This window comes from Ananas comosus, linkage group 11 (assembly GCF_001540865.1).
Source record: "Ananas comosus cultivar F153 linkage group 11, ASM154086v1, whole genome shotgun sequence".
NCBI classification, from domain to species: Eukaryota; Viridiplantae; Streptophyta; class Magnoliopsida; order Poales; family Bromeliaceae; genus Ananas; species Ananas comosus.
The window spans coordinates 10306146-10325992 of record NC_033631.1 but is presented as its reverse complement, the minus strand read 5'-3'; the positions used below and the strand labels follow the sequence as shown (position 1 = coordinate 10325992).

The following is a 19847-nucleotide window of genomic DNA, read 5'->3' as shown; positions in this document are numbered from 1 at the left end:
TGAGCCGGAGAGGCTGAACCCAGCTTTTATCTGGTCTGGTCAGGCAAGGTCTGGTTCGTTGGGTCGATCTGTGGGCCCTAATATTAGGGGCCCACGAAGAAGCTGAACCCAACTCCCAAAGCATTGGGAGTTGGGAGCCAGGCCCAAGGGCCTGACCCTTGGGAGTTAGTTGGGTAGCATCTCCAAAAGTCAAAATTTTGATTGTTGTAGAGGGCATTTTTGTCCCACTAAAAATATTTAATTTTTTAAATTTTTTAATTTTAAAATATTAAATATTTTAAATATTTTTAAATTTTGAAAATTTGCACTAATATTTTATTTTAAAAATAGTATTTTAATTTTTTAATTTTTTAATTTTTTTGATAGTTTTAAATAAAACTAATAAATTAAAACGATCCGGCCTGGCCCGGGTCATTTCAACCCCGGGCCCATTTCGACCGAGCTGAATGTTGTCCATGCCACACCGACATTCCACGCCTAATATAGAGTTTTGCTAGCTAATATTGATAGTAAACACCTCGATTTACTACTGATTTGTTTTCAATCATAAAGCTTTCAAATTGACGCTTAGCTCCGTTGAACATAATCTAAACCATTCAAACTATAAAAAACCCAATTTTATATTTTTTTCGATATCACTAACCAAACGAACAATTCGTTAGAAAATTTATCGTCGGTGCAATGTGTTTAATCGTTTAATGGTAGAAAAGAGTCCAAGTCAGCTGAATGTTTTTAAAAGAATTCTTTAAATTATTTAAAACAAGATCTAAGCTCTAAATCTTGAATACAAAATTTGATATTTATTTTAGGCCATTCATTTTATATCAACTCGATAGATAAAAGAATAAAATCAAAAAAACATAAAATTTAATTTTGAGATAATTTAAATGGTTTAAATTATATTTAATAATGTCGATCGTCGATATCATAAAAAATAAATTGATAATAAATCGGACTCATATATATATATATATATATAGAGAGAGAGAGAGAGAGAGAAAGAGAGAGTAGAGCTACTATACTATCGGAAGCATAGAGGATCTGATGCTTTCGACTTTTTGGCCTTTAAATCAATCCCTTAGATCATTTCTAATCTTTGGATTAATACTATTACTCTGTGGGACCACTCAACCTTAGGAGTACTACTCAACTCTAGGGGGGAACCGCAATCATCCCAACCGCACAATTTTTAATCCAAAGGTCAAAAAATCGAAAGTTTAAAATCCTCTATACTTTCGATAGTACAGTATCTCTACACTATATATATATATATATATATATATAGAGAGAGAGAGAGAGAGAGAGAGAGAGAGTTGAGCTAGAATACTCTCAAAAACACCAAGAGGGCTGTGCTTTTGAGTTTTTAGTCATCTGATGGAGAGATGTAAGTTTGGGATGATAGTGGTAGGTGGTGGTAGGTGGAGGTAGGTGGAATAGAGTTTAAATAATCAAGAAGTAGATCAAGGGCTAGAAATCTAGAAGCACCAAGGGGTTGGCGCTTCTAAAAGTATTCTAGCTCAATTATATATATATATAAAAAATAGGACTTGTGTGCTATTATATATTATATAGAATTAGGCTATATCATACTACCTATAGTGATGTTCAAATTAATGATCCATATTGTTGAATATGTCTTAGGGTATACAGAGTTCTTAGAAATAAAATTTTAATTTTTTTCAATATGATTTATTTAGTAAGTAAATTATGTTAAAATGAACGGTTGAAATTGAACAATCTTTAAAATTTGAGGATAGAACTTTTAAATTTAAAATCAAGGATGTTGATCTTGATTTAAATAGTTTAAAGTATTTTTTTATCAAAATTTGAATAAATTTAGATTCTTCTATATTGTTAAACTACAAATTCGTCATGCTAGCTATTGAAAATTGATAATTTTGAAATGAGTTGATCATAAAGTAAACTATGCCGAAAAAATATAAAATTTATTTAGGCTTTGTTTGGTATTGCGGGGAGATTGTGTTACGTGCGATGAGAAAGTACGTTGAAAAAATACCCTGTTTGTTTCTGTACGTAATATTGCGTTCTGTATATCGCGATGAGTCGGTTACGATATATTTTCTGCGATCCCACCGGAGAACGCAGAAGCATATCCCTATATGCTTTTTCCTCAACTCAATTTTATCTAATAACATTTGATAAGCCTCAATACCAAACTAAGCCTTATAAAAACTTCAAGTATTGATTTTATAGATAATATAGGAGCCTGACTATATATATAGAGAGAGAGTTGAGCTGGAATGCTATCAATAGCAAACAAGCTCTTGTAACGACCCAGCCTACTAGCAATAATAACTCGTTGGGCCCAGCCAACAGCCCAAAATGCTTAAGCCCAGTTATTATTACTAGTGTCTAAGTCTCTTATAAATCCAATGACAACCCCATTCCCATCCGATATGGGACTATTGGAGTGTCACAGACTCCCCCCGTTAAGGCCCTGACGTCCTCGTTAGTCCAATCACACACACAGCCCAAGATCACCACCAGGCGATGTGAGACTCGTCTCGCTAGCCCGTCATCCAGACCCTGGCTCAGCCGAGACTCGCCACACATGTCTAGCTGGTGAACCGGCGCTGATACCAAATGTAATGACCCAGCCCACTAGCAATAATAACTCGTTGGGCCCAGCCAACAGCCCAAAATACTTAAGCCCAGTTATTATTACTAGTGTCTAAGTCTCTTATAAATCCAATGACAACCCCATTCCCGTCCGATGTGGGACTATTGGGGTGTCACAGCTCCGTTGTCACTCATTTGTTTTGATGATGGAGCCTCCAAATCGACGATTGGTACTGTTGAACATAATCTATACCACATGAAGCATTTAGAAACCAAATTTTATATATTTCTTGATATTGTTCACTTGTCTACCAAGTGTACACAAAAATAAAGGTTGAAAATAAATATTCTTAAAAAAATAATGATCGGAGTCTTGTAATCAAGATCAAGAGTATAGATATTGTTCTAAATAGTTAAAAAAAAATTTCTAACCAAAATTTAATTGATTTGGATATCTTTACGCCATTAAACGATAAAATATCTTATATCAACCGTTAAAATTACAAATTTTAAAACTTTTTAGTCATTAGGCCAATAATGTCAAAAAGATTTGAAATTTAGTTTGTGAATATTTTAAGTAGTATAGATCAAGTTCAACGGTTCCGATCATCGACTTGAAGTTTTCAACATCGAAAACAAATAGGTGGCAACGGAGCTTGTTATATATATATATATATATATATATATATATATATATATATATATATATATATATATATATATATATATATAGAGAAGGGTTGAGTGAGTGGTTGGTTGAATAGTATAATCTAACAGGTAAAAATAATGTTAAATCTAACGATAGAAAACTTAATAGCATCAAATTATTGGTACTATCAACAGTATCCCAACCGGACTCTCTATATATAAATATATAGAGTGCGTATGGTATGCTTCTGAAAGTATAGAGCGCTCCGTGCTTTCAAGTCGTTTTCGATGTTGGGACTTTCGAATTGATGATCAGCTCCATTAGACTTGATTTAGAGTATTTTAAGTATCTAGAAAATAATTTTTGTGATTTTTTGATATCATTTGCCTAGTAATCGAAGTGGCTCAAAATCAACGGCTAAAAATAAAAATCTTACAAAACATGATGATATGACATTAAAATTTTAGATAAAAAATATTGATCTTGTTTTATATAGTATAAAGAATTTTCTATTAAAATTTCACGTGATTTTGATATTTCTATACCGTTAAACTTGGAAACGGCTCACCATGCATGGTCATTAAAATTATTGATTTTGAGCCCCTTCGATCACTAGGCAAATGATATCGAAAAATTATAAAGTTTATTTTCTAGATGCTTCAAATACTCTAGATCAAGTTTAACGGAGCCAATCACACTACAACAAAAATGGTCTATAGCGACACTTTTAAATATCGGTACTGGTCAAAAAAAGTGCTGCTGGCTAAATTACCAATACTTTTAAAAAGTGTTGCTATATGTGGGGTCGCTAGATATATAGTGATAATTAAAGAGTGTCGCTATAACATAAAAAAGTGCTGCTAATTTACCAACATTTATTTAAGAATTTAGCAACCGCCGAAACTCTACCTCGTTGGCTGCGGTGGTGGAGGAGGACGAGAGGAAGGGACCTTCGTCTAGGATTTCAGTCGATTGAGTGAGGGGAGAAGGGAAAATGGTAATCGATTTTTCTTTTCTTTTTCTTTTTTGTTTGTAATTGGGCCGAATGGGCTGGGTGGGGTAGGTTGAGTAGAGTAACTTTTTATTTTTTGTTGGATTAGACTTTATATTTAGACATTAGTAGATTTTTTTTAAAAGTTTTGGTATAAATGGGACACTTACATAAAAGTGTCCCAAACATGTGTCCCTATAACCTAATTCTGTTGTAGTGTCATCGATTCGAAAGTCTCAACATCGAAGACGACTTGGAAGCATGGAAGGCTCCGTGTTTCCAGAAGCATGCCAGCTTAATATATATATATATATATATATATATATATATATATATATTATAAAAGTATTTAATATACGGCTGCAAATTGCAATATAATATATTTAAGAATTGAATCCGCAACGCGGCAGCAAAAAAATCCATACAACGAACCAAACCATGCCCCACTCACATACAAGTGGTCGACAAATCCCTACCCTTTGCTAGTAGTGAAATTATTGCGTGAACCCAGAGCATCCTTTAATTTATTTATACATCATTCATTTACCCGCCGTATCTTATTAATAAAACCAATTATTGCGTGAACCCAGAGCATCCTTTAATTTATTTATACATCATTCATTTACCCGCCGTATCTTATTAATAAAACCAATAACTTATGACATTAATTTTGACTTTTACTGTTATTCAAAAAATTGATTTGAATCTGATCATATTCAATGATAATAGAAGAAATAGAAAGTGAGAATCTATGCCATTGAATGACGAATCAGATACGTGCTCTAATAATATATTATTGATCAAAAAATTTAATCTGATAGAGAATAGTTTACAAATAGTTTAAATAAGAAATAATGATATGCAAGTCATATTTAGAATAAAAGGCTAATAGATATGCCGTGTATGATTGTAGGATGCACTCGTGCACACAATAATTCGTTTTTGCTATTGCATACTGCATAGTGAGTCATGGTTGAGTGAAAACTCTCCGGGTTCACGAGAGAGAACAACTCTTCTTTTTTCTTTTTTTTTTTCCGCCTCCTCTGAGGGTACAGATCAAGTATAATGGAGTCGATCATTAATTTGTAAGCTATATCGATCATTAAAAATAACCCGATAGTACGGAGGCCTCCGTGCTACCGATAGTATACCAACCTAGCCCTCTCTCTCTCTCTCTCTCTAGATATATATATATAGTTCGGGTACAATAATATCAATAGCATTAAGAACTTGGTGCTATCAAGTTTTCTTCCGTTGGATCAACCCCGTTGACCATATTCACCCGCTAGATCATGCTATTCAACCAACCACCCGCTCAACCCTAGGATACCACTATTATCCTAACAGTACATTCTTTCATCCAAGGGCCGAAAACTTAATAGCACCAATAACTTGGTGCTATTAATAGTTTTCTAGCCTAATTCTATATATATATAGAGAGAGAGAGAGAGAGCTAGGCTGGAATACTATTGATAATAAAAAAAAAAAATTACTATCAAGTTTTTAACTCTTGAATGAAAAATTATAGGGTTAGGATAATATTAATCCCTTAGGGTTGAGTGGTCCCACTAGGTTATAATATTTAATCCAATGGTTAGAAATGATAAAAACAATTGATTCAAAGGCTAAAAACTTGATAGCAAATAAGACCTTTTGCTATCAATAGTATTCTACCCCAACTCTCTCTCTCTCTCTATATATAGTTGAGCTGGAATATTATTAATAATATTCGGACTCTTTTGCTATGGATTTTTTAACCGTCAGATATACACTTTAATCAATTTTATCCTGTAAATCATACTATTCAACCAACACTCACTTAACCCTTAAAAAAACTACTATTAAACTCTAGAGTACTACTATCATCTTAATCCTATATTTTTTCATTCAATGGTTAAAAACTTGATAGCAAATAAGCCCAAATATTATTAATAATATTCCAGTCCAATTCTATATTTATTCTGTGCTCCTAATAGTACATAAAATTTACTCTCTCTCTCTCTCTCTCTCTCTCTCTCTCTCTCTATATATATATATATATATATATATATATATATAGTGTAATGCTATTATACTTTCGGAAGCATAAGAGTGTTTGTCCTTCCGACTTTTTAGTATTTAGAATTATATAGTTGGGATGATAGTAATTCTTTCTAGAGTTGAGTGATTCTCTTAGAATTGAGTCGTTCCCACAGAAAAATAATATTAATTTAAAAATTATAAATAATTAAAGAAATTAACGTACAGACCAAAAAGTCAAAAATACTACACTTTTTATGCTTTGGAAAACTTAATAACTTTATTTTATATCTATATAAAAAGAGAAAGGGACCAACCGTCCATAGAGCAAATGGCAAAGGGCTTGGTGGTTGGTGCTCGAGACCTAGGTTCGAATCCTAGTTGATTCACATTTCCAGCTAAGTTTATTTCTAAATAAAATAAACGAAACGGGTAGTGTGCTATCTATCTCTCAAAAAACAAAAAAACAAAAAAAAAAGAAAAGAGAAAGGGTCCCTGCAATTTCGTTTCCGTGTTTTACTCAAAAAAGAAAAAATCGAAGAGGGAAGGTGCCTCGACCGCTCGGGTGGAGATTCCCCGATCTGCAGGGCAAGTGGTCACATATATAGCGTCGGTCCAAAAAAATCATCTTTTTGTGGCCACTCAGCACCGAAATTTTCGACAAATAATTCGGCACAGGTGTTTTAATCCCAAATGCTGTAATCAGTTATAAAAAAAAAAAAAGTTTTATTCTGACTTCTTTTGAAAAAGTCTGTAGACAGGTCTATTTATTTGATTTTTTTTCATAGTTCACGAATAATTTGTATTTTATTTATGAATTAACTACAAAGAATGGGAGATAGTTATCCAAAAAATATTAAAATATACCAACTCAATTTTTAATAAAACAGTAAAAAATTATATGATAATTAAATTATTTTTCACCATAGATTTACCTGCCAAACTTGGAATGTCCGTTTAGATTTATTTTACTTTATGGTCGAGAAGTAAGATTAGATCCCGAGTTTCCCAGCGGAGGGAAAAAAAAGTTCACTGGCTATAAGATTTACGTACAGGGACCCAAAGCAAAGGTACAAATTTTGTACGGACTAACGTGCAAAAGTCCTCACAAAAAGAAAGCGCAAGCATTGGATGCACGACATGCACGATAACGAACTCCATTTAATAGCCTCCAAGTAGTAGGCGGCTCTTTGGACTTCCGCGTTCGCCACCCGGTCAAATAAATGCAGTCACAAAAAGTTGAAAACCAAAAAAAAGGGCCAACCATTGACTTCGCCGTTAAAGGCTTATTCCTACACCCGGTTCATTACGTCACCCCCACCTCATAATTTCATCCAATGTTTACTGTTTAGACCTCCATTGATTTTATTGCCATTTCTTTACAAATAAAATTTTTACATAAAATAATACCGAGAGAAATTATGAATTGTTTATAATTCTTGCATTAAAAATACTTTTTTAGTAGCCAAAAATTAAAATTCAAATTTTTTCAAATTACTTATCATTCTTCACGTTGGAATGTATTACTGACTAACTAATTACGACAATAATAATAAGAAAAATATTTTCACTGATATATCAATTTATATAAAATTAGTGTTTTAAAAAGTAGAAAATCAGCAGCGAGGCCTTAAAATCAAGTTTTTTCCTTCTCATGTACAAAAAAAAAAAATTAAATAATGGAGATTTAAAATAAGATATAATGCTGCGAGATTAGTGCGTGGATGATATGGTGCGCCAGGTGCATGCGTCGACTTCCACCTCCGCAAACCGACTCTATCACTAATTACTCGCCGTCGTTTTCCTCATATTCAAACTAACAAAGGTCAAAATATAGACGCCACCTTAGTCAAAGAATAACGTATGGATATATATAGATAGTCTCTATACTATCTCACTATTACAATTTGGTCCCTCTGTATCTCCTCTTTTAGGTACTGTTTGATTCGGGTATAAGTAAGAAGTAGCTATTACAGGGATAGGTACAAATATAGGGATAAGAAAAATAGCATTTGGATGAAAATTGGATTGTTTCCGGGGATAAGAAAAAATATTAGGTAGTTTTATATAGAAAATGAAGGTGTTGGTGGGGATAACCAAGAACTACTATTCTCGAGTAAAAAATTAGCGTTTGGGTATAAAGGGGGATAAGGACCTATCCCTATTCCTATCCCTATCCCCGAACCAAACGCTGCCTTAATGCATACCGTAGTTTAGTTTAAACCCATCTCTTAATCTTATTTCGAGCAAATCGAGATAATCTTGGTCCTTCTGAAGTGAAGGGTTTTATGCGAAAAGTATAGGGACCGAGCTGCTATATAGGAAAAATAGAGGGAATATTCGTGCAGTTTACACTATAACTGATGACCAATCCCCATGTGAAAAGGTCTTCCAGCGAAGAGGAGACCAAGGCAACAAAGACTGCAAATTAAGTAACTTAGAATCGAAGTCGCGGCTGGCCAGTCCCCATAAATTAGACGACTTCCTCCATTTCCATACTTATCCGAATTCACTAACATTTCGCAAAGCGAAGAAGAGCAGAAGAAGAAGATTTAGAAGCAATTAGTTTGCTGAATTGAGCATAAAGCGGAATAACGGTATAGAGAGCTTAGTTCATGATCAATGGAGGGCAATTACAGGATTGCGAGCTTGCGAGGGAGTATACGGCGGACCATGAGCAGCTCCTCCTTCCGCTCGTCCACCGCCAGCCAGATCTTCGGGCGGTCGGGCCGTGAGGAGGACGACGAAGAGGCTCTAAAATGGGCCGCACTCGAGAAGCTTCCGACCTACGATCGCATGAGAAAAGGCATACTCGCGGGGGCGGAGGGCGAGTCGCACGAAGTCGACGTTCACGGCCTCGACATGCAGGATCGGAAGAACTTGTTGGAGCGCCTGGTTCGAACTGCCGAAGAGGATAACGAGAAGTTCCTTCTGAAGCTCAGAAGCCGCATGGACCGGTGAGTGAGGTCGCCTTCATGTTGTGGCAAATTCTGTCATTTTGAGTAACGAATCATTGGTCGGCTTAACTTTCTTCTTGTTCCTCTTCTAGTGTTGGGATCGATAACCCCACGATCGAAGTGCGGTTTGAGGATTTGAATGTCGATGCGGAAGCCTATGTGGGGAATCGAGGAGTTCCGACGTTTCTCAACTTCTTCGTCAATAAGATTATGGTAGATATTGCTTCGGATCGCATCGCAACGTAAAAATAATAGACGTCATAAATCTGCTTCTAAGATCATAACACGATATATTGTCGCAGGCAATTCTGAGTTATCTTCATATAATTCCGAGCGGAAAGAGACCAATATCGATTCTTAACGACATCAGCGGAATCATCAAGCCTAGCAGGTAAGGAGATGAAGAGCTCTCACCAAATCATAAGATGTGTGTAGATAAAGTGATTGCAGATGAAATCTCTGACACCACAATCTGAAATTATTCCTGTTTTTCGATGTGTATGTCGCAGAATGACTTTACTTCTAGGCCCCCCAGGTTCCGGAAAGACGACACTGCTGTTAGCTTTGGCTGGAAAGCTTGACTCAAACTTGCAGGTAATCATTCACTTTGACAAATTGAGTGGCTGAGATTAAGTTAATGAGAGAAATATACCAAGATGTTTGAATACTGAAGAAGAGTATTTTATACACGACTAGATTCTTGAGGACTGAAAAAGCAATGAATTTTCTTAAACATTTATCAGGTTTCTGGAAGGGTCACTTACAATGGTTTCGACATGGACGAGTTCGTGCCAGAGAGAACCTCCGCATATATTGGTCAGCACGATCTTCATATCGGAGAGATGACTGTGAGGGAAACTTTGGCTTTCTCTGCAAGATGTCAGGGAGTCGGAACCCGTTATGGTAGGTTTAAGCCACAAAACCCTCGGCTAATGTAATTAAAGAGCTATAGAGATTGCAACTGATATGTAACTCATGAATTACATTGCAGATATGTTGACAGAGCTATCACGGCGGGAAAAGGAAGCAAACATTAAGCCTGATCCTGATATTGATCTCTATATGAAGGTTAGAATCAGTCATAACTTCAGTAGTAGTATAATTTTCCATTGGTTTCCAATTTATTGCTTAAATTCTTGCAAAATACAACATAATTTTCTTCCGGATTTTGCGTGATAAGATTTTAGACCATCAATAATCCTATGTTGTTTTCATAGCATTGGCAATGTAGTTTTGCCTTTCTCATGACCAACTTTAGCTCGACTTTTCAATTCATATTTGCAAATTGCATTACATGCTAATTAATAAGAAACTCAAAACTTGTAAAAGCTTGTGGATAAGATGCTATGTATTAGTTATTTAATTGCAAAAAAAATGAACTGTTACAGGCAATCTCTGTGGAAGGGCAGGAGAGTGTGGTCACAGATTACATTTTGAAGGTAAGAATAGTAACTGCAAAAGAAAAAAAAAAAACAAAAAAAAGGTGGTCTACAATTGGTGTAAATTTAAAGCTTACAAAAATTGAAAATTTCAAACCATTCTATGGCAGGTATTAGGTCTGGACATCTGTGCTGATACTTTGGTAGGAGATGCAATGATAAGGGGCATATCAGGAGGACAAAAGAAACGTGTTACAACCGGTAGATAATCATAAAAAGCACATATAATTGTAACTACCTCGATTATTCAGAAAAATAAGCCAACTGTGTACCGCTGCTGGGATTTCGTGCAGGTGAGATGCTTGTTGGACCAGCTAAAGCTCTTTTCATGGATGAGATCTCCACGGGGCTTGACAGCTCCACGACTTTCCAAATTGTCAATTCCATAAGACAATCTGTTCACATCCTTGAAGGGACGGCACTGATTGCTTTGCTTCAGCCTGCTCCAGAGACCTACGAACTCTTCGACGACATTATACTCCTCTCAGATGGGCAAATTGTCTACCAAGGTCCCCGAGAAAACGTGCTCGAGTTTTTTGAATCGATGGGCTTCAGATGTCCTGAAAGGAAAGGCGTCGCAGATTTTCTGCAAGAAGTAAGTTGTAGTGATAGTTAGTAGATAGTACTAATCATAGCAAAGGACTTGTTTAGCTCAGCTTTTGCTTCTACAATATGCTGTTCAAGTAGAGCTGGCAACTCTTTTTCTATTATAATCACCTCAACAGCTTCTTGCTGCAGCAGAAGTGGGAGGTTCAAGTCGTAGCATTAGCTTTTGGGCTCAAAAGTTCCTTTAGCTTGTAATACAAGTTCCAAAATTTGTTTTAGTCATATATATGATTTCTGAAAGCTTCTGCTTTCTAGTGCAGTAAAGCAGTTCCAGGAGCTAGGCCAAATAGGCACTAATTAAGCTTACTTAATCGAATACTCAAATCTTTACAAACACTCTTTAATCATAGGTAACATCTAGGAAGGATCAACATCAGTACTGGGCACACAGGAATGAGCCATACAGATATATTTCTGTGAACGAATTTGCTGAAGCTTTTCAGTCGTTCCATATTGGCAGCAAGCTAGGCGACGAGCTCAGCACCCCATTTGACAGGAGAAGAAACCATCCTGCTGCTCTGACTACTACAAAATATGGTACAAGCAAAATGGAGTTACTCAAAGCTTGCATTGCTAGGGAATGGCTCTTAATGAAGAGAAACTCATTTGTCTATATATTTAAACTTGTCCAAGTAAGTCACAAACTACCTTAAACCTTCGCTCTTTAAAATTTACGGATTAGAAAGATCTACTTTTTCTTCAAATACATTCTAATCTCTTTTTTTTTTGGTGTTAGCTTATAGTTCTCGGATGCATTGCAATGACGGTCTTCTTGAGAACTACAATGCATCGTGAAACACATGAAGATGGAATTATCTACTTAGGTGCACTGTTTCTGGGACTTGTGACTCATCTCTTCAACGGATTTGCCGAATTAGCTATGACAATTTTTAAGCTGCCAGTATTCTACAAACAAAGAGGCTTCCTATTTTATCCATCTTGGGCTTATGCTTTGCCCACATGGATCCTCAAGATTCCAATATCGTTTGCGGAATGTGCGATTTGGTTAGTCATGACTTATTACGTCATTGGCTTCGATCCAAATATCCACAGGTTAGATAAATACAACTTACCTGATTGCTTTCGCATTCTATTAAGTAAACAGTCTATTTTAACTACGTAATTGGCTGGAATTACAGGTTCTTCAGGCATTATCTTCTGCTTGTGTTGGTAAGTCAAATGGCTTCTGGACTTTTTCGGCTTCTTGCTTCAGTTGGAAGGGAGATGGTGGTGGCAGATACATTCGGGTCCTTCTCTCAGCTTGTTGTTTTGGTTCTCGGTGGATTCGTTATATCACGAGGTAAATCGAATGTTCAAGAAATCTAACAGGACAATTTTGTGTCTGTTTTTTCTTACCTTTTGAAGCAACTTCCTACCCCATAAAGAAGGAGCTTCTAGAAACAAGCCATTAGGTTATCTAATAGACGGAGCTTACCTATGACAAGAAGCTAAAATGGGCTCTTGGGGCCCAAAAGTCGCATATTCAATTTGAAGCTTTTACTTCGATGCAAAGAGAAGCTGTAGAGGAGATTAGTGCTTCTCAGAATTGCTTCTCTCAAACAGCATATTTCTAGAAGCTCCAGACGAGCCAAACAGTGTCAAGTTACCTATCATCCTTTCATCTTTAGAGCACTGCAGTGAATAACTGATGAGCACATTTTTCCTACAGAGAATATCAAGAAATGGTGGATCTGGGGTTATTGGGCTTCCCCCTTGATGTATGCACAGAATGCAGTAGCAGTGAATGAGTTCTTTGGACACAGTTGGCAAAAGGTAAGAAGAAAACAAATGAGCTAAGCACTATTTTTTTACATTACTTCTCAATATATCATGGACCGTCTCTAACCATTTGCTCCATCATATACAGATTGTCAATCCAGCTATCAGCAATGACACACTCGGTGTTCAAATCCTCAAGTCTCGCGGGATCTTTCTTGATCCGAACTGGTATTGGATCGGCGTGGGTGCTCTGTTTGGATACATCATGTTGTTCAACATCCTTTTCATTCTGTTTCTTAAGTGGCTCGAACGTAAGTTTCAATCCCTTTGATGAAAAATATCCTTTTTCTATAAAATTTATCTCATTCTACATTCTAAAATTTCTATGGGATGCATGCAGCCCTTGGGAAGGGTCAGGCTGTTATATCTGAAGAAGCATTGAAGCAGAAACAGGCCAATAGAACAGGAGAGAATGTTGAGCTATTGCTACAAGGAACTGACTCTACTAGGCCATCCACCGAAGGCTAGTCTCCACAACCCAACAACTTCATATATTATTATACCATGGGCCAGTTTGGCAGGCTGAGCTTATGGAAAACTGTTATTTTCATAGAGCTGTTAAAATAAGCAGAAACTGCAAAGACTTTTGTTCACCAAACGTCTGGTTCTAAAGCTAGTACTTTCTAGAGTAGAGAAACTGATTCTGAAGCCAGGCCAAAAGGCACTACAAACATAAACCCCGATATTATCTGATGTTTCTTTAAAATTTATGCAGAAAGAGGCAAAAGAATTAGTTCTCCGCATGATGAAGCTATCTCAGACAGAAGACAGAAGGGAATGGTGCTCCCATTTTCTCCGCTTTCAATCACCTTCGACAATATAAGATACTCCGTGGACATGCCACAGGTTTTATTCACATCTATAATTTCTATGTAACAAAAGTCATCTATTACGGAAATACGGAAATAGTTCTAAATTTGTTACTCACAGGAGATGAAAAACCATGGAGTTGTGGAAGATCGACTGGTGCTACTGAAGGGGGTGAGCGGAGCTTTCAGGCCCGGTGTTCTTACAGCACTGATGGGTGTTAGTGGAGCTGGAAAGACTACTTTAATGGATGTCTTGGCTGGGCGAAAGACCGGTGGTTATATAGAAGGTGATATTTTCATCTCTGGGTATCCCAAGAAGCAGGAAACATTTGCACGAGTATCCGGCTACTGTGAGCAGAACGACATTCATTCCCCACACGTCACGGTCTACGAATCACTTCTTTACTCGGCATGGCTTCGATTGCCTTCTGAAGTTGATACCAAGACAAGAAAGGTTTGTGGATTAGCACCTGTTTGACCCAGCTTCCAGAATAGATTCTCTACTTCTTTGGTTTAATATAAAAACTGTTGAGGAGATTTTAGTGAAAAATTTGTCGATGCTTCTTCCAATAGCTATCCTCAAACAGAATTTTAAGCTTTCAAAGGATATTGTTTATTCGATTTATATTCCAAAAGACTTGAAAAGATATTTACTGCAGATGTTCATTGAAGAGGTGATGGAACTCGTAGAGCTGAACTCCATTAGAGGAGCTCTCGTAGGATTGCCTGGTGTTAATGGTCTTTCGACAGAGCAAAGAAAGAGGCTGACGATTGCAGTTGAGCTTGTAGCAAATCCTTCTATCATATTCATGGATGAGCCTACCTCCGGATTAGATGCAAGGGCCGCAGCGATTGTGATGAGGACAGTGCGGAACACAGTGGACACCGGAAGAACTGTAGTGTGCACCATTCACCAACCCAGCATCGATATCTTCGAAGCTTTTGATGAGGTGAGATCACTGACATGCTATTTAATGAAGCCAATACGCATTGTTTGTTGATATTTCACTTCGTAATCTTGGACTATCGCATACTCATCCTCGGCTAATTTTCAGCTCTTTCTTCTCAAACGAGGAGGAGAAGAAATATATGTCGGCCCACTGGGTCGGCATTCATGCCATTTGATTAAATACTTCGAGGTAAGCCTATCCCAGACATGACATTTGAATTGTTTGCATGTATTGCTATATGAGGAGACAAACTGAATATACTGCTATCTTGTACTATTTAGAGTATTCCGGGGGTTAAAAAGATAAAAGACGGTTACAACCCAGCAACATGGATGCTGGAGGTTACAACTATTGGACAAGAGGATATTTTGGGGGTTAGCTTCACCGACATATACAAAAACTCTGATCTATACAGGTAAAAGAGTCAATCAGAGTCGATCTCGCTCTCACATTTAGCTCCAACATATCCTATTTACTCACCGGTATCACTTGTTACAGGCGAAACAAAGCTTTAATTCATGAGCTTAGTGCTCCTCCCCCTGGTTCAAGCGTTCTTTTCTTCCCCACTAAGTACTCACAATCCTTCTTCCAACAATGCACGGCTTGTTTATGGAAGCAACATAAATCTTATTGGCGTAATCCATCGTATACCGCGACAAGAATATTTTTCACCGCTGTCATTGCCCTGATATTCGGGACAATCTTTTGGAAACTTGGCAAGAAAGTGTAAGCATTTTGTGCTCCATACGAGAAATATTTTTCTTATATCACTCATAAGAATCATCTTCCTTTTTCGTCGCAAAATTTAAATATTGATGGAAACTGAAACCTTATGTATATTCAAACATTTCAGGAGTACACAACAGGATCTGTTCAATTCCCTGGGCTCGATGTACGCTGCTGTTATATTCATCGGCATCCAGAATGGCATGACCGTGCAGCCAATTGTAGATGTCGAAAGAACAGTCTTCTACAGAGAGAAGGCCGCGGGAATGTACTCCGCTCTGCCTTACGCATTCGCACAGGCACGCCTTTATAGAAATTTCCACCCTAACTATCATCAAAATGTTTCGAATGCACTAATCCTAATGTCAATTCCTCTTCACCTTACAATTCTTCACCTACAGGTCATGATTGAGGTTCCCCACATTTTCCTCCAAGCTGTCATATATGGTGCCATTGTATATAGCTGCATTGGTTTCGACTGGACACCAGCGAAATTCTTCTGGTACTTGTTCTTCATGTTCTTCACATTTTTGTACTTCACCTTCTACGGGATGATGGCCGTGGCCATGACACCGAATGGCGACATTGGTGCTATTCTCTCCACCGCATTCTACGCAATTTGGAACATCTTCGCCGGCTTCCTCATCCCTCGACCCGTAAGTCCTTGACCTCACATCTCATTAAAGTGAACACACTTCCTAATAGGAAAAATCACACCATTAGTCGCCCATCTCACTTTGGACAATTTACGCAATGAATTTCAATCTTGAAATAAAAAGTTCATGTCATGCATTAATTGCAAGACATCAAAGTTTGGCGACCTACGTGAACATTCACGACAAGTTCGCCTAGCAGTGATGTAATTCACCTTTCCTAGTGAAACATGGATTGCTAAAGATGCTTGTGGCCTTGATCACAGAGAATTCCTATATGGTGGAGATGGTACTACTGGGCGTGCCCGGTCGCATGGACGTTGTACGGGCTCGTCGCCTCGCAGTTCGGAGACTACACCAATATCATGGACGACAATGGTCTCACTGTGCAGCAGTTCCTCGAGAGCTTCTTCGGCTTCAGGCACGACTTCTTGGGCGTAGTAGCCGTCGCCGTCGTCGGCTTCACCGTGCTCTTTGCCTTCGTCTTTGCCTTCTCAATTAGGGTGTTCAACTTCCAGAGAAGATAGAGAAGCATGTATCAAAAGTTGCTAAAATCAAACTACATTGTGTGTTTGATACGTAAGCATACTAAAGTAGGAATGTAGGATTGTTCTTTGTTCTTGTTGTACTTGTTTATTCAAAGTTGGCGGTTGTAATTAATTGTGTTCAATATGTACAAGCAATAAAAGTTGTCTAAGTTTTGCACAAATTACTTGCATTAGATTGCGATACAGTAATAACAAATTCTAGATAAAAAGAAGATGAAATTGTTTGTGAGCCGTAGGAAAAATGAGAAATGATAAAGAGGCCCAAATGGAGAATGCAATAGCTGTGGAAAATTACCTCCATGCATCGTTTGATGGCAACTTTGGTTGTTGTTACGCTCTAGCGGTAGCCGGTAGAATATTAAGTACTTAGGATAANAATAAAAAAAAAAAAAAAAAAAGTGAGTTAAAAAAACAACTCGAGGGTGAGTGGGGAATTTTATCAAACAGGTGGAGGATAAACATGGGCAAAGGAGTGGAAATGTAAGCGCTAATAAACGAGGCGCTTTTTTGTGGCTTCGGGGCCTTTGCTGGACACACGAGCCCATTGCGTTAGCAGTCTAGCGGGCCCTTCTATCCCTGTATAGACTATGGACCCATAAATCACTATTCCCCCTAACACTCTTTAAAAAAAAAAAAAAAAAAAAAAAAAAAAAAACCATGTAATCTGCTTAGTTTATTTTTTAAAAATTAAATTTAATAAAAAGTATGAAGCAAATAAATTTTGAATTTAGAATTTCGAATACTAATCATTAAGTTTTTGCCACTTGTATTGGAAAGGGTCAGGGTGGTTGTTAAGAACTCATATATTTGTATTAAAAAATTATTCGTATTAAATACAAAAATAATAAAATATCCTAAACTATGCTTACTATAATATGCTAACTTCACCGATATTTCTTAGGGCCTTTCAACTTCATTGCCCAAAGGCAATTTAAACATCTTTAAGTTAAAAATAGAAAAAACTTCAAATATCACCGTTGTGGTTTTCTACTTTTCAATTAGTATCATGTGGTTTAAAATGTACTAATTTAGTGTCATGTGGTTGCATTTTTATTTTTTTTATTATCTATTTTAATATTTTTTTCGTTAAATTAGTGACAAAGTTAAAACTAAAGGGTATTAAAGTAAATATTTGATAAATCTAGGTGGGATATCCGAAGTTTTTTGTGTATAATTTAACAAAATATTAACAGAGAAGCTAACGAAAGAATAAAAATAAAACCACAGAGAACTAACTTGATACACTTTATACCGTATGGTACTAAAGTGAGAAAGTACGAAACTACAGGAATGGTATTTAAAATTTATCCTAAAAAATATGAAGAGTTTTTGAAATATTACAAACAGTGAAATAAATAGTAGTAAGAGTTATTGCAAACCATCAATTGTTCTTAGTGCAAATGACGAAGGGTTTGGTACTTGATTGTTGAGATCCCAAGTTCGAATCCAAGTTGGTTCATATGTAATTGAAAGTTAGAAGTTTAATTTTTACTGCTTTAAAAGTCTTTTGTTTTAGAAATAAGTAGCATGCTACCCGTTTCATTTATTTCATTCTCCTTCAAAAATCTTAGTATTCATAATTTAATAGGATAGCATATTTCACCTACGGGATGATCTATTTTAGTCTGAAAAAATAATTTGAATGTTGAATTTGGTTCCCAATTCATATAATTGATCATGTGATCTACTAAATACTGTATGCTTTTTTAGTAAATTGAAAAAATATATATACGAATAAGATATATGTATTCAAGCAGAGCATAAAACACAAGTCTACATCTTCTATTCAAATGTATAAAAATAACAATAAACATTGAAGATAGATTCACTTTATTCTTCAATAATAATGCTTAATTTTAAATTTAAATATTGGAGAAAAAACAGGTCGCTTTGTATTTTAAAGTTGTACAAAATCATGTGTATCATATGCGCTCAAAACAGTTATTGTATGCTCGAAAAGAGGGATCTATTAAAATATTTGATAATGTTTAGGAAATTCAATTGTCACGAATTAAAATTTAGATGTCTATTTATAAATACTTGCTTCCATTATTTGATTTACTGTAAATCAAATTCGGCCGTAACTCTATCCTTCCGAAATACTATTATTCGCCTTAACCTTAAAAGTGCTGAAGTCAGTTTTGGAAGAAAAACAGATAGAATTTTTTTTAAAAAAAAAATTTGCTGATTTTTTCACCTTTTTATGTTATAGTGTAGAAATTCTTGTAAAATAAATTAAAATTTGTGAAAAAAAAAATACCTTTATTAAACAAATAGTGGTGAAAAAGTATTTTTTCTGAACTTTAGGTCAACTGAAAAATATTTCCAACCTTTTTTGCTTGCTAGTGTATTAATCTAGACAAGCATACTCACTGAATAAAGTATTGAATTTACAGTGAGTTGCAGTGAGCAGTTCGATACGAGGAGGGTAAGCGAAGATAGAACTCAACCTACAAGAAGAGGGTGAATAAAGAAGCCTAAAAGCATCCTACTTAAAAATATTTCCAGCTTTTTTTCTTTGGTGCATTTCTTTCTAGTTCCCGCGGAGGTCTAGTTGCCTTACTGATGTAGCAAAATTTATCTTTCTATCGAATTAAGTAGATAACACGCTATACTTTTTAAAAAAATTAAAAAAATATATTTTCAACCTAAAAATTATTTTAAGTGCAAACAAAGGGGCGCTTATGATTAACCGAAGAGCATAGGAATGTTCAAACAGATGCGTACCCTCACTTCGGTTTGAACGAAAAGTAGGAAGTGGAAACTGGGGAGCCCAGTTCCAGCTGTGAGCGACTTATCACCAACGCACTTGCACGGGAATGCCCAGGACCTGCTATGGTCTCCTCTGTGGTCTCCCAGTGGCTTCAAAACCACAGAGCAATGTGTTGGAAAAATCTTTCTAAAAAAAAAAAAAAATGTTAATTACATATAGCTCTCTATAAACATATCAGATAGTAGATATATTTCTTTTAATTTTTTTTATTTTTATAAAAGTCCTAATGTTTTCAACTATAACTCTACTGTTAGCATCCGTTAGAAAAATATAGTTTACCCTAAATAATTACGTAATTCTGATTAGTGAATGAGTTATATTATTCTTTTTATTTCTCTTATATTATTTGTCATGATAGAAAGAAAGAA

General features: G+C 36.1%; 1 protein-coding gene and 1 long non-coding RNA gene across 3 annotated transcripts; one reads left to right on the top strand and one right to left on the bottom strand.

Moving 5' to 3' along the window:
• Positions 8791-14080, bottom strand: LOC109717445. 2 transcript variants are annotated; one of them, XR_002218188.1, is made up of 5 exons: positions 13949-14080; positions 11646-11766; positions 10874-11221; positions 9961-10066; positions 8791-9819 (listed from the first exon to the last, which is right to left on the bottom strand). It is a non-coding gene; the product is annotated as an uncharacterized LOC109717445 (long non-coding RNA). The 2 variants fall into 2 exon arrangements; XR_002218189.1 differs by lacking the exon at positions 11646-11766 and having other exon boundaries at positions 13949-14045.
• On the top strand, positions 8862-16867 carry LOC109717444 (ABC transporter G family member 39-like). The gene is made up of 24 exons (XM_020243241.1): positions 8862-9196; positions 9289-9409; positions 9499-9587; positions 9706-9790; positions 9940-10099; positions 10188-10264; positions 10585-10635; positions 10746-10836; positions 10929-11230; positions 11592-11873; positions 11978-12294; positions 12381-12541; positions 12911-13014; positions 13109-13271; positions 13361-13483; positions 13736-13866; positions 13951-14283; positions 14489-14779; positions 14885-14968; positions 15061-15194; positions 15278-15505; positions 15633-15804; positions 15907-16161; positions 16425-16867. The coding sequence occupies exons 1-24, from the start codon at positions 8862-8864 to the stop codon at positions 16683-16685; spliced, it is 4350 nt and encodes a 1449-aa protein (XP_020098830.1). The 3' UTR covers positions 16686-16867.

Coding starts and splice junctions, on each gene's coding strand:
- LOC109717444 (XM_020243241.1), top strand. CDS start 8,862: ATGGAGGGCAATTACAGGATTGCGAGCTTGCGAGGGAGTATACGGCGG. Junction 9,197..9,288: donor CTCAGAAGCCGCATGGACCG/GTGAGTGAGGTC, acceptor TTCCTCTTCTAG/TGTTGGGATCGATAACCCCA. Junction 9,410..9,498: donor TCTTCGTCAATAAGATTATG/GTAGATATTGCT, acceptor ATATTGTCGCAG/GCAATTCTGAGTTATCTTCA.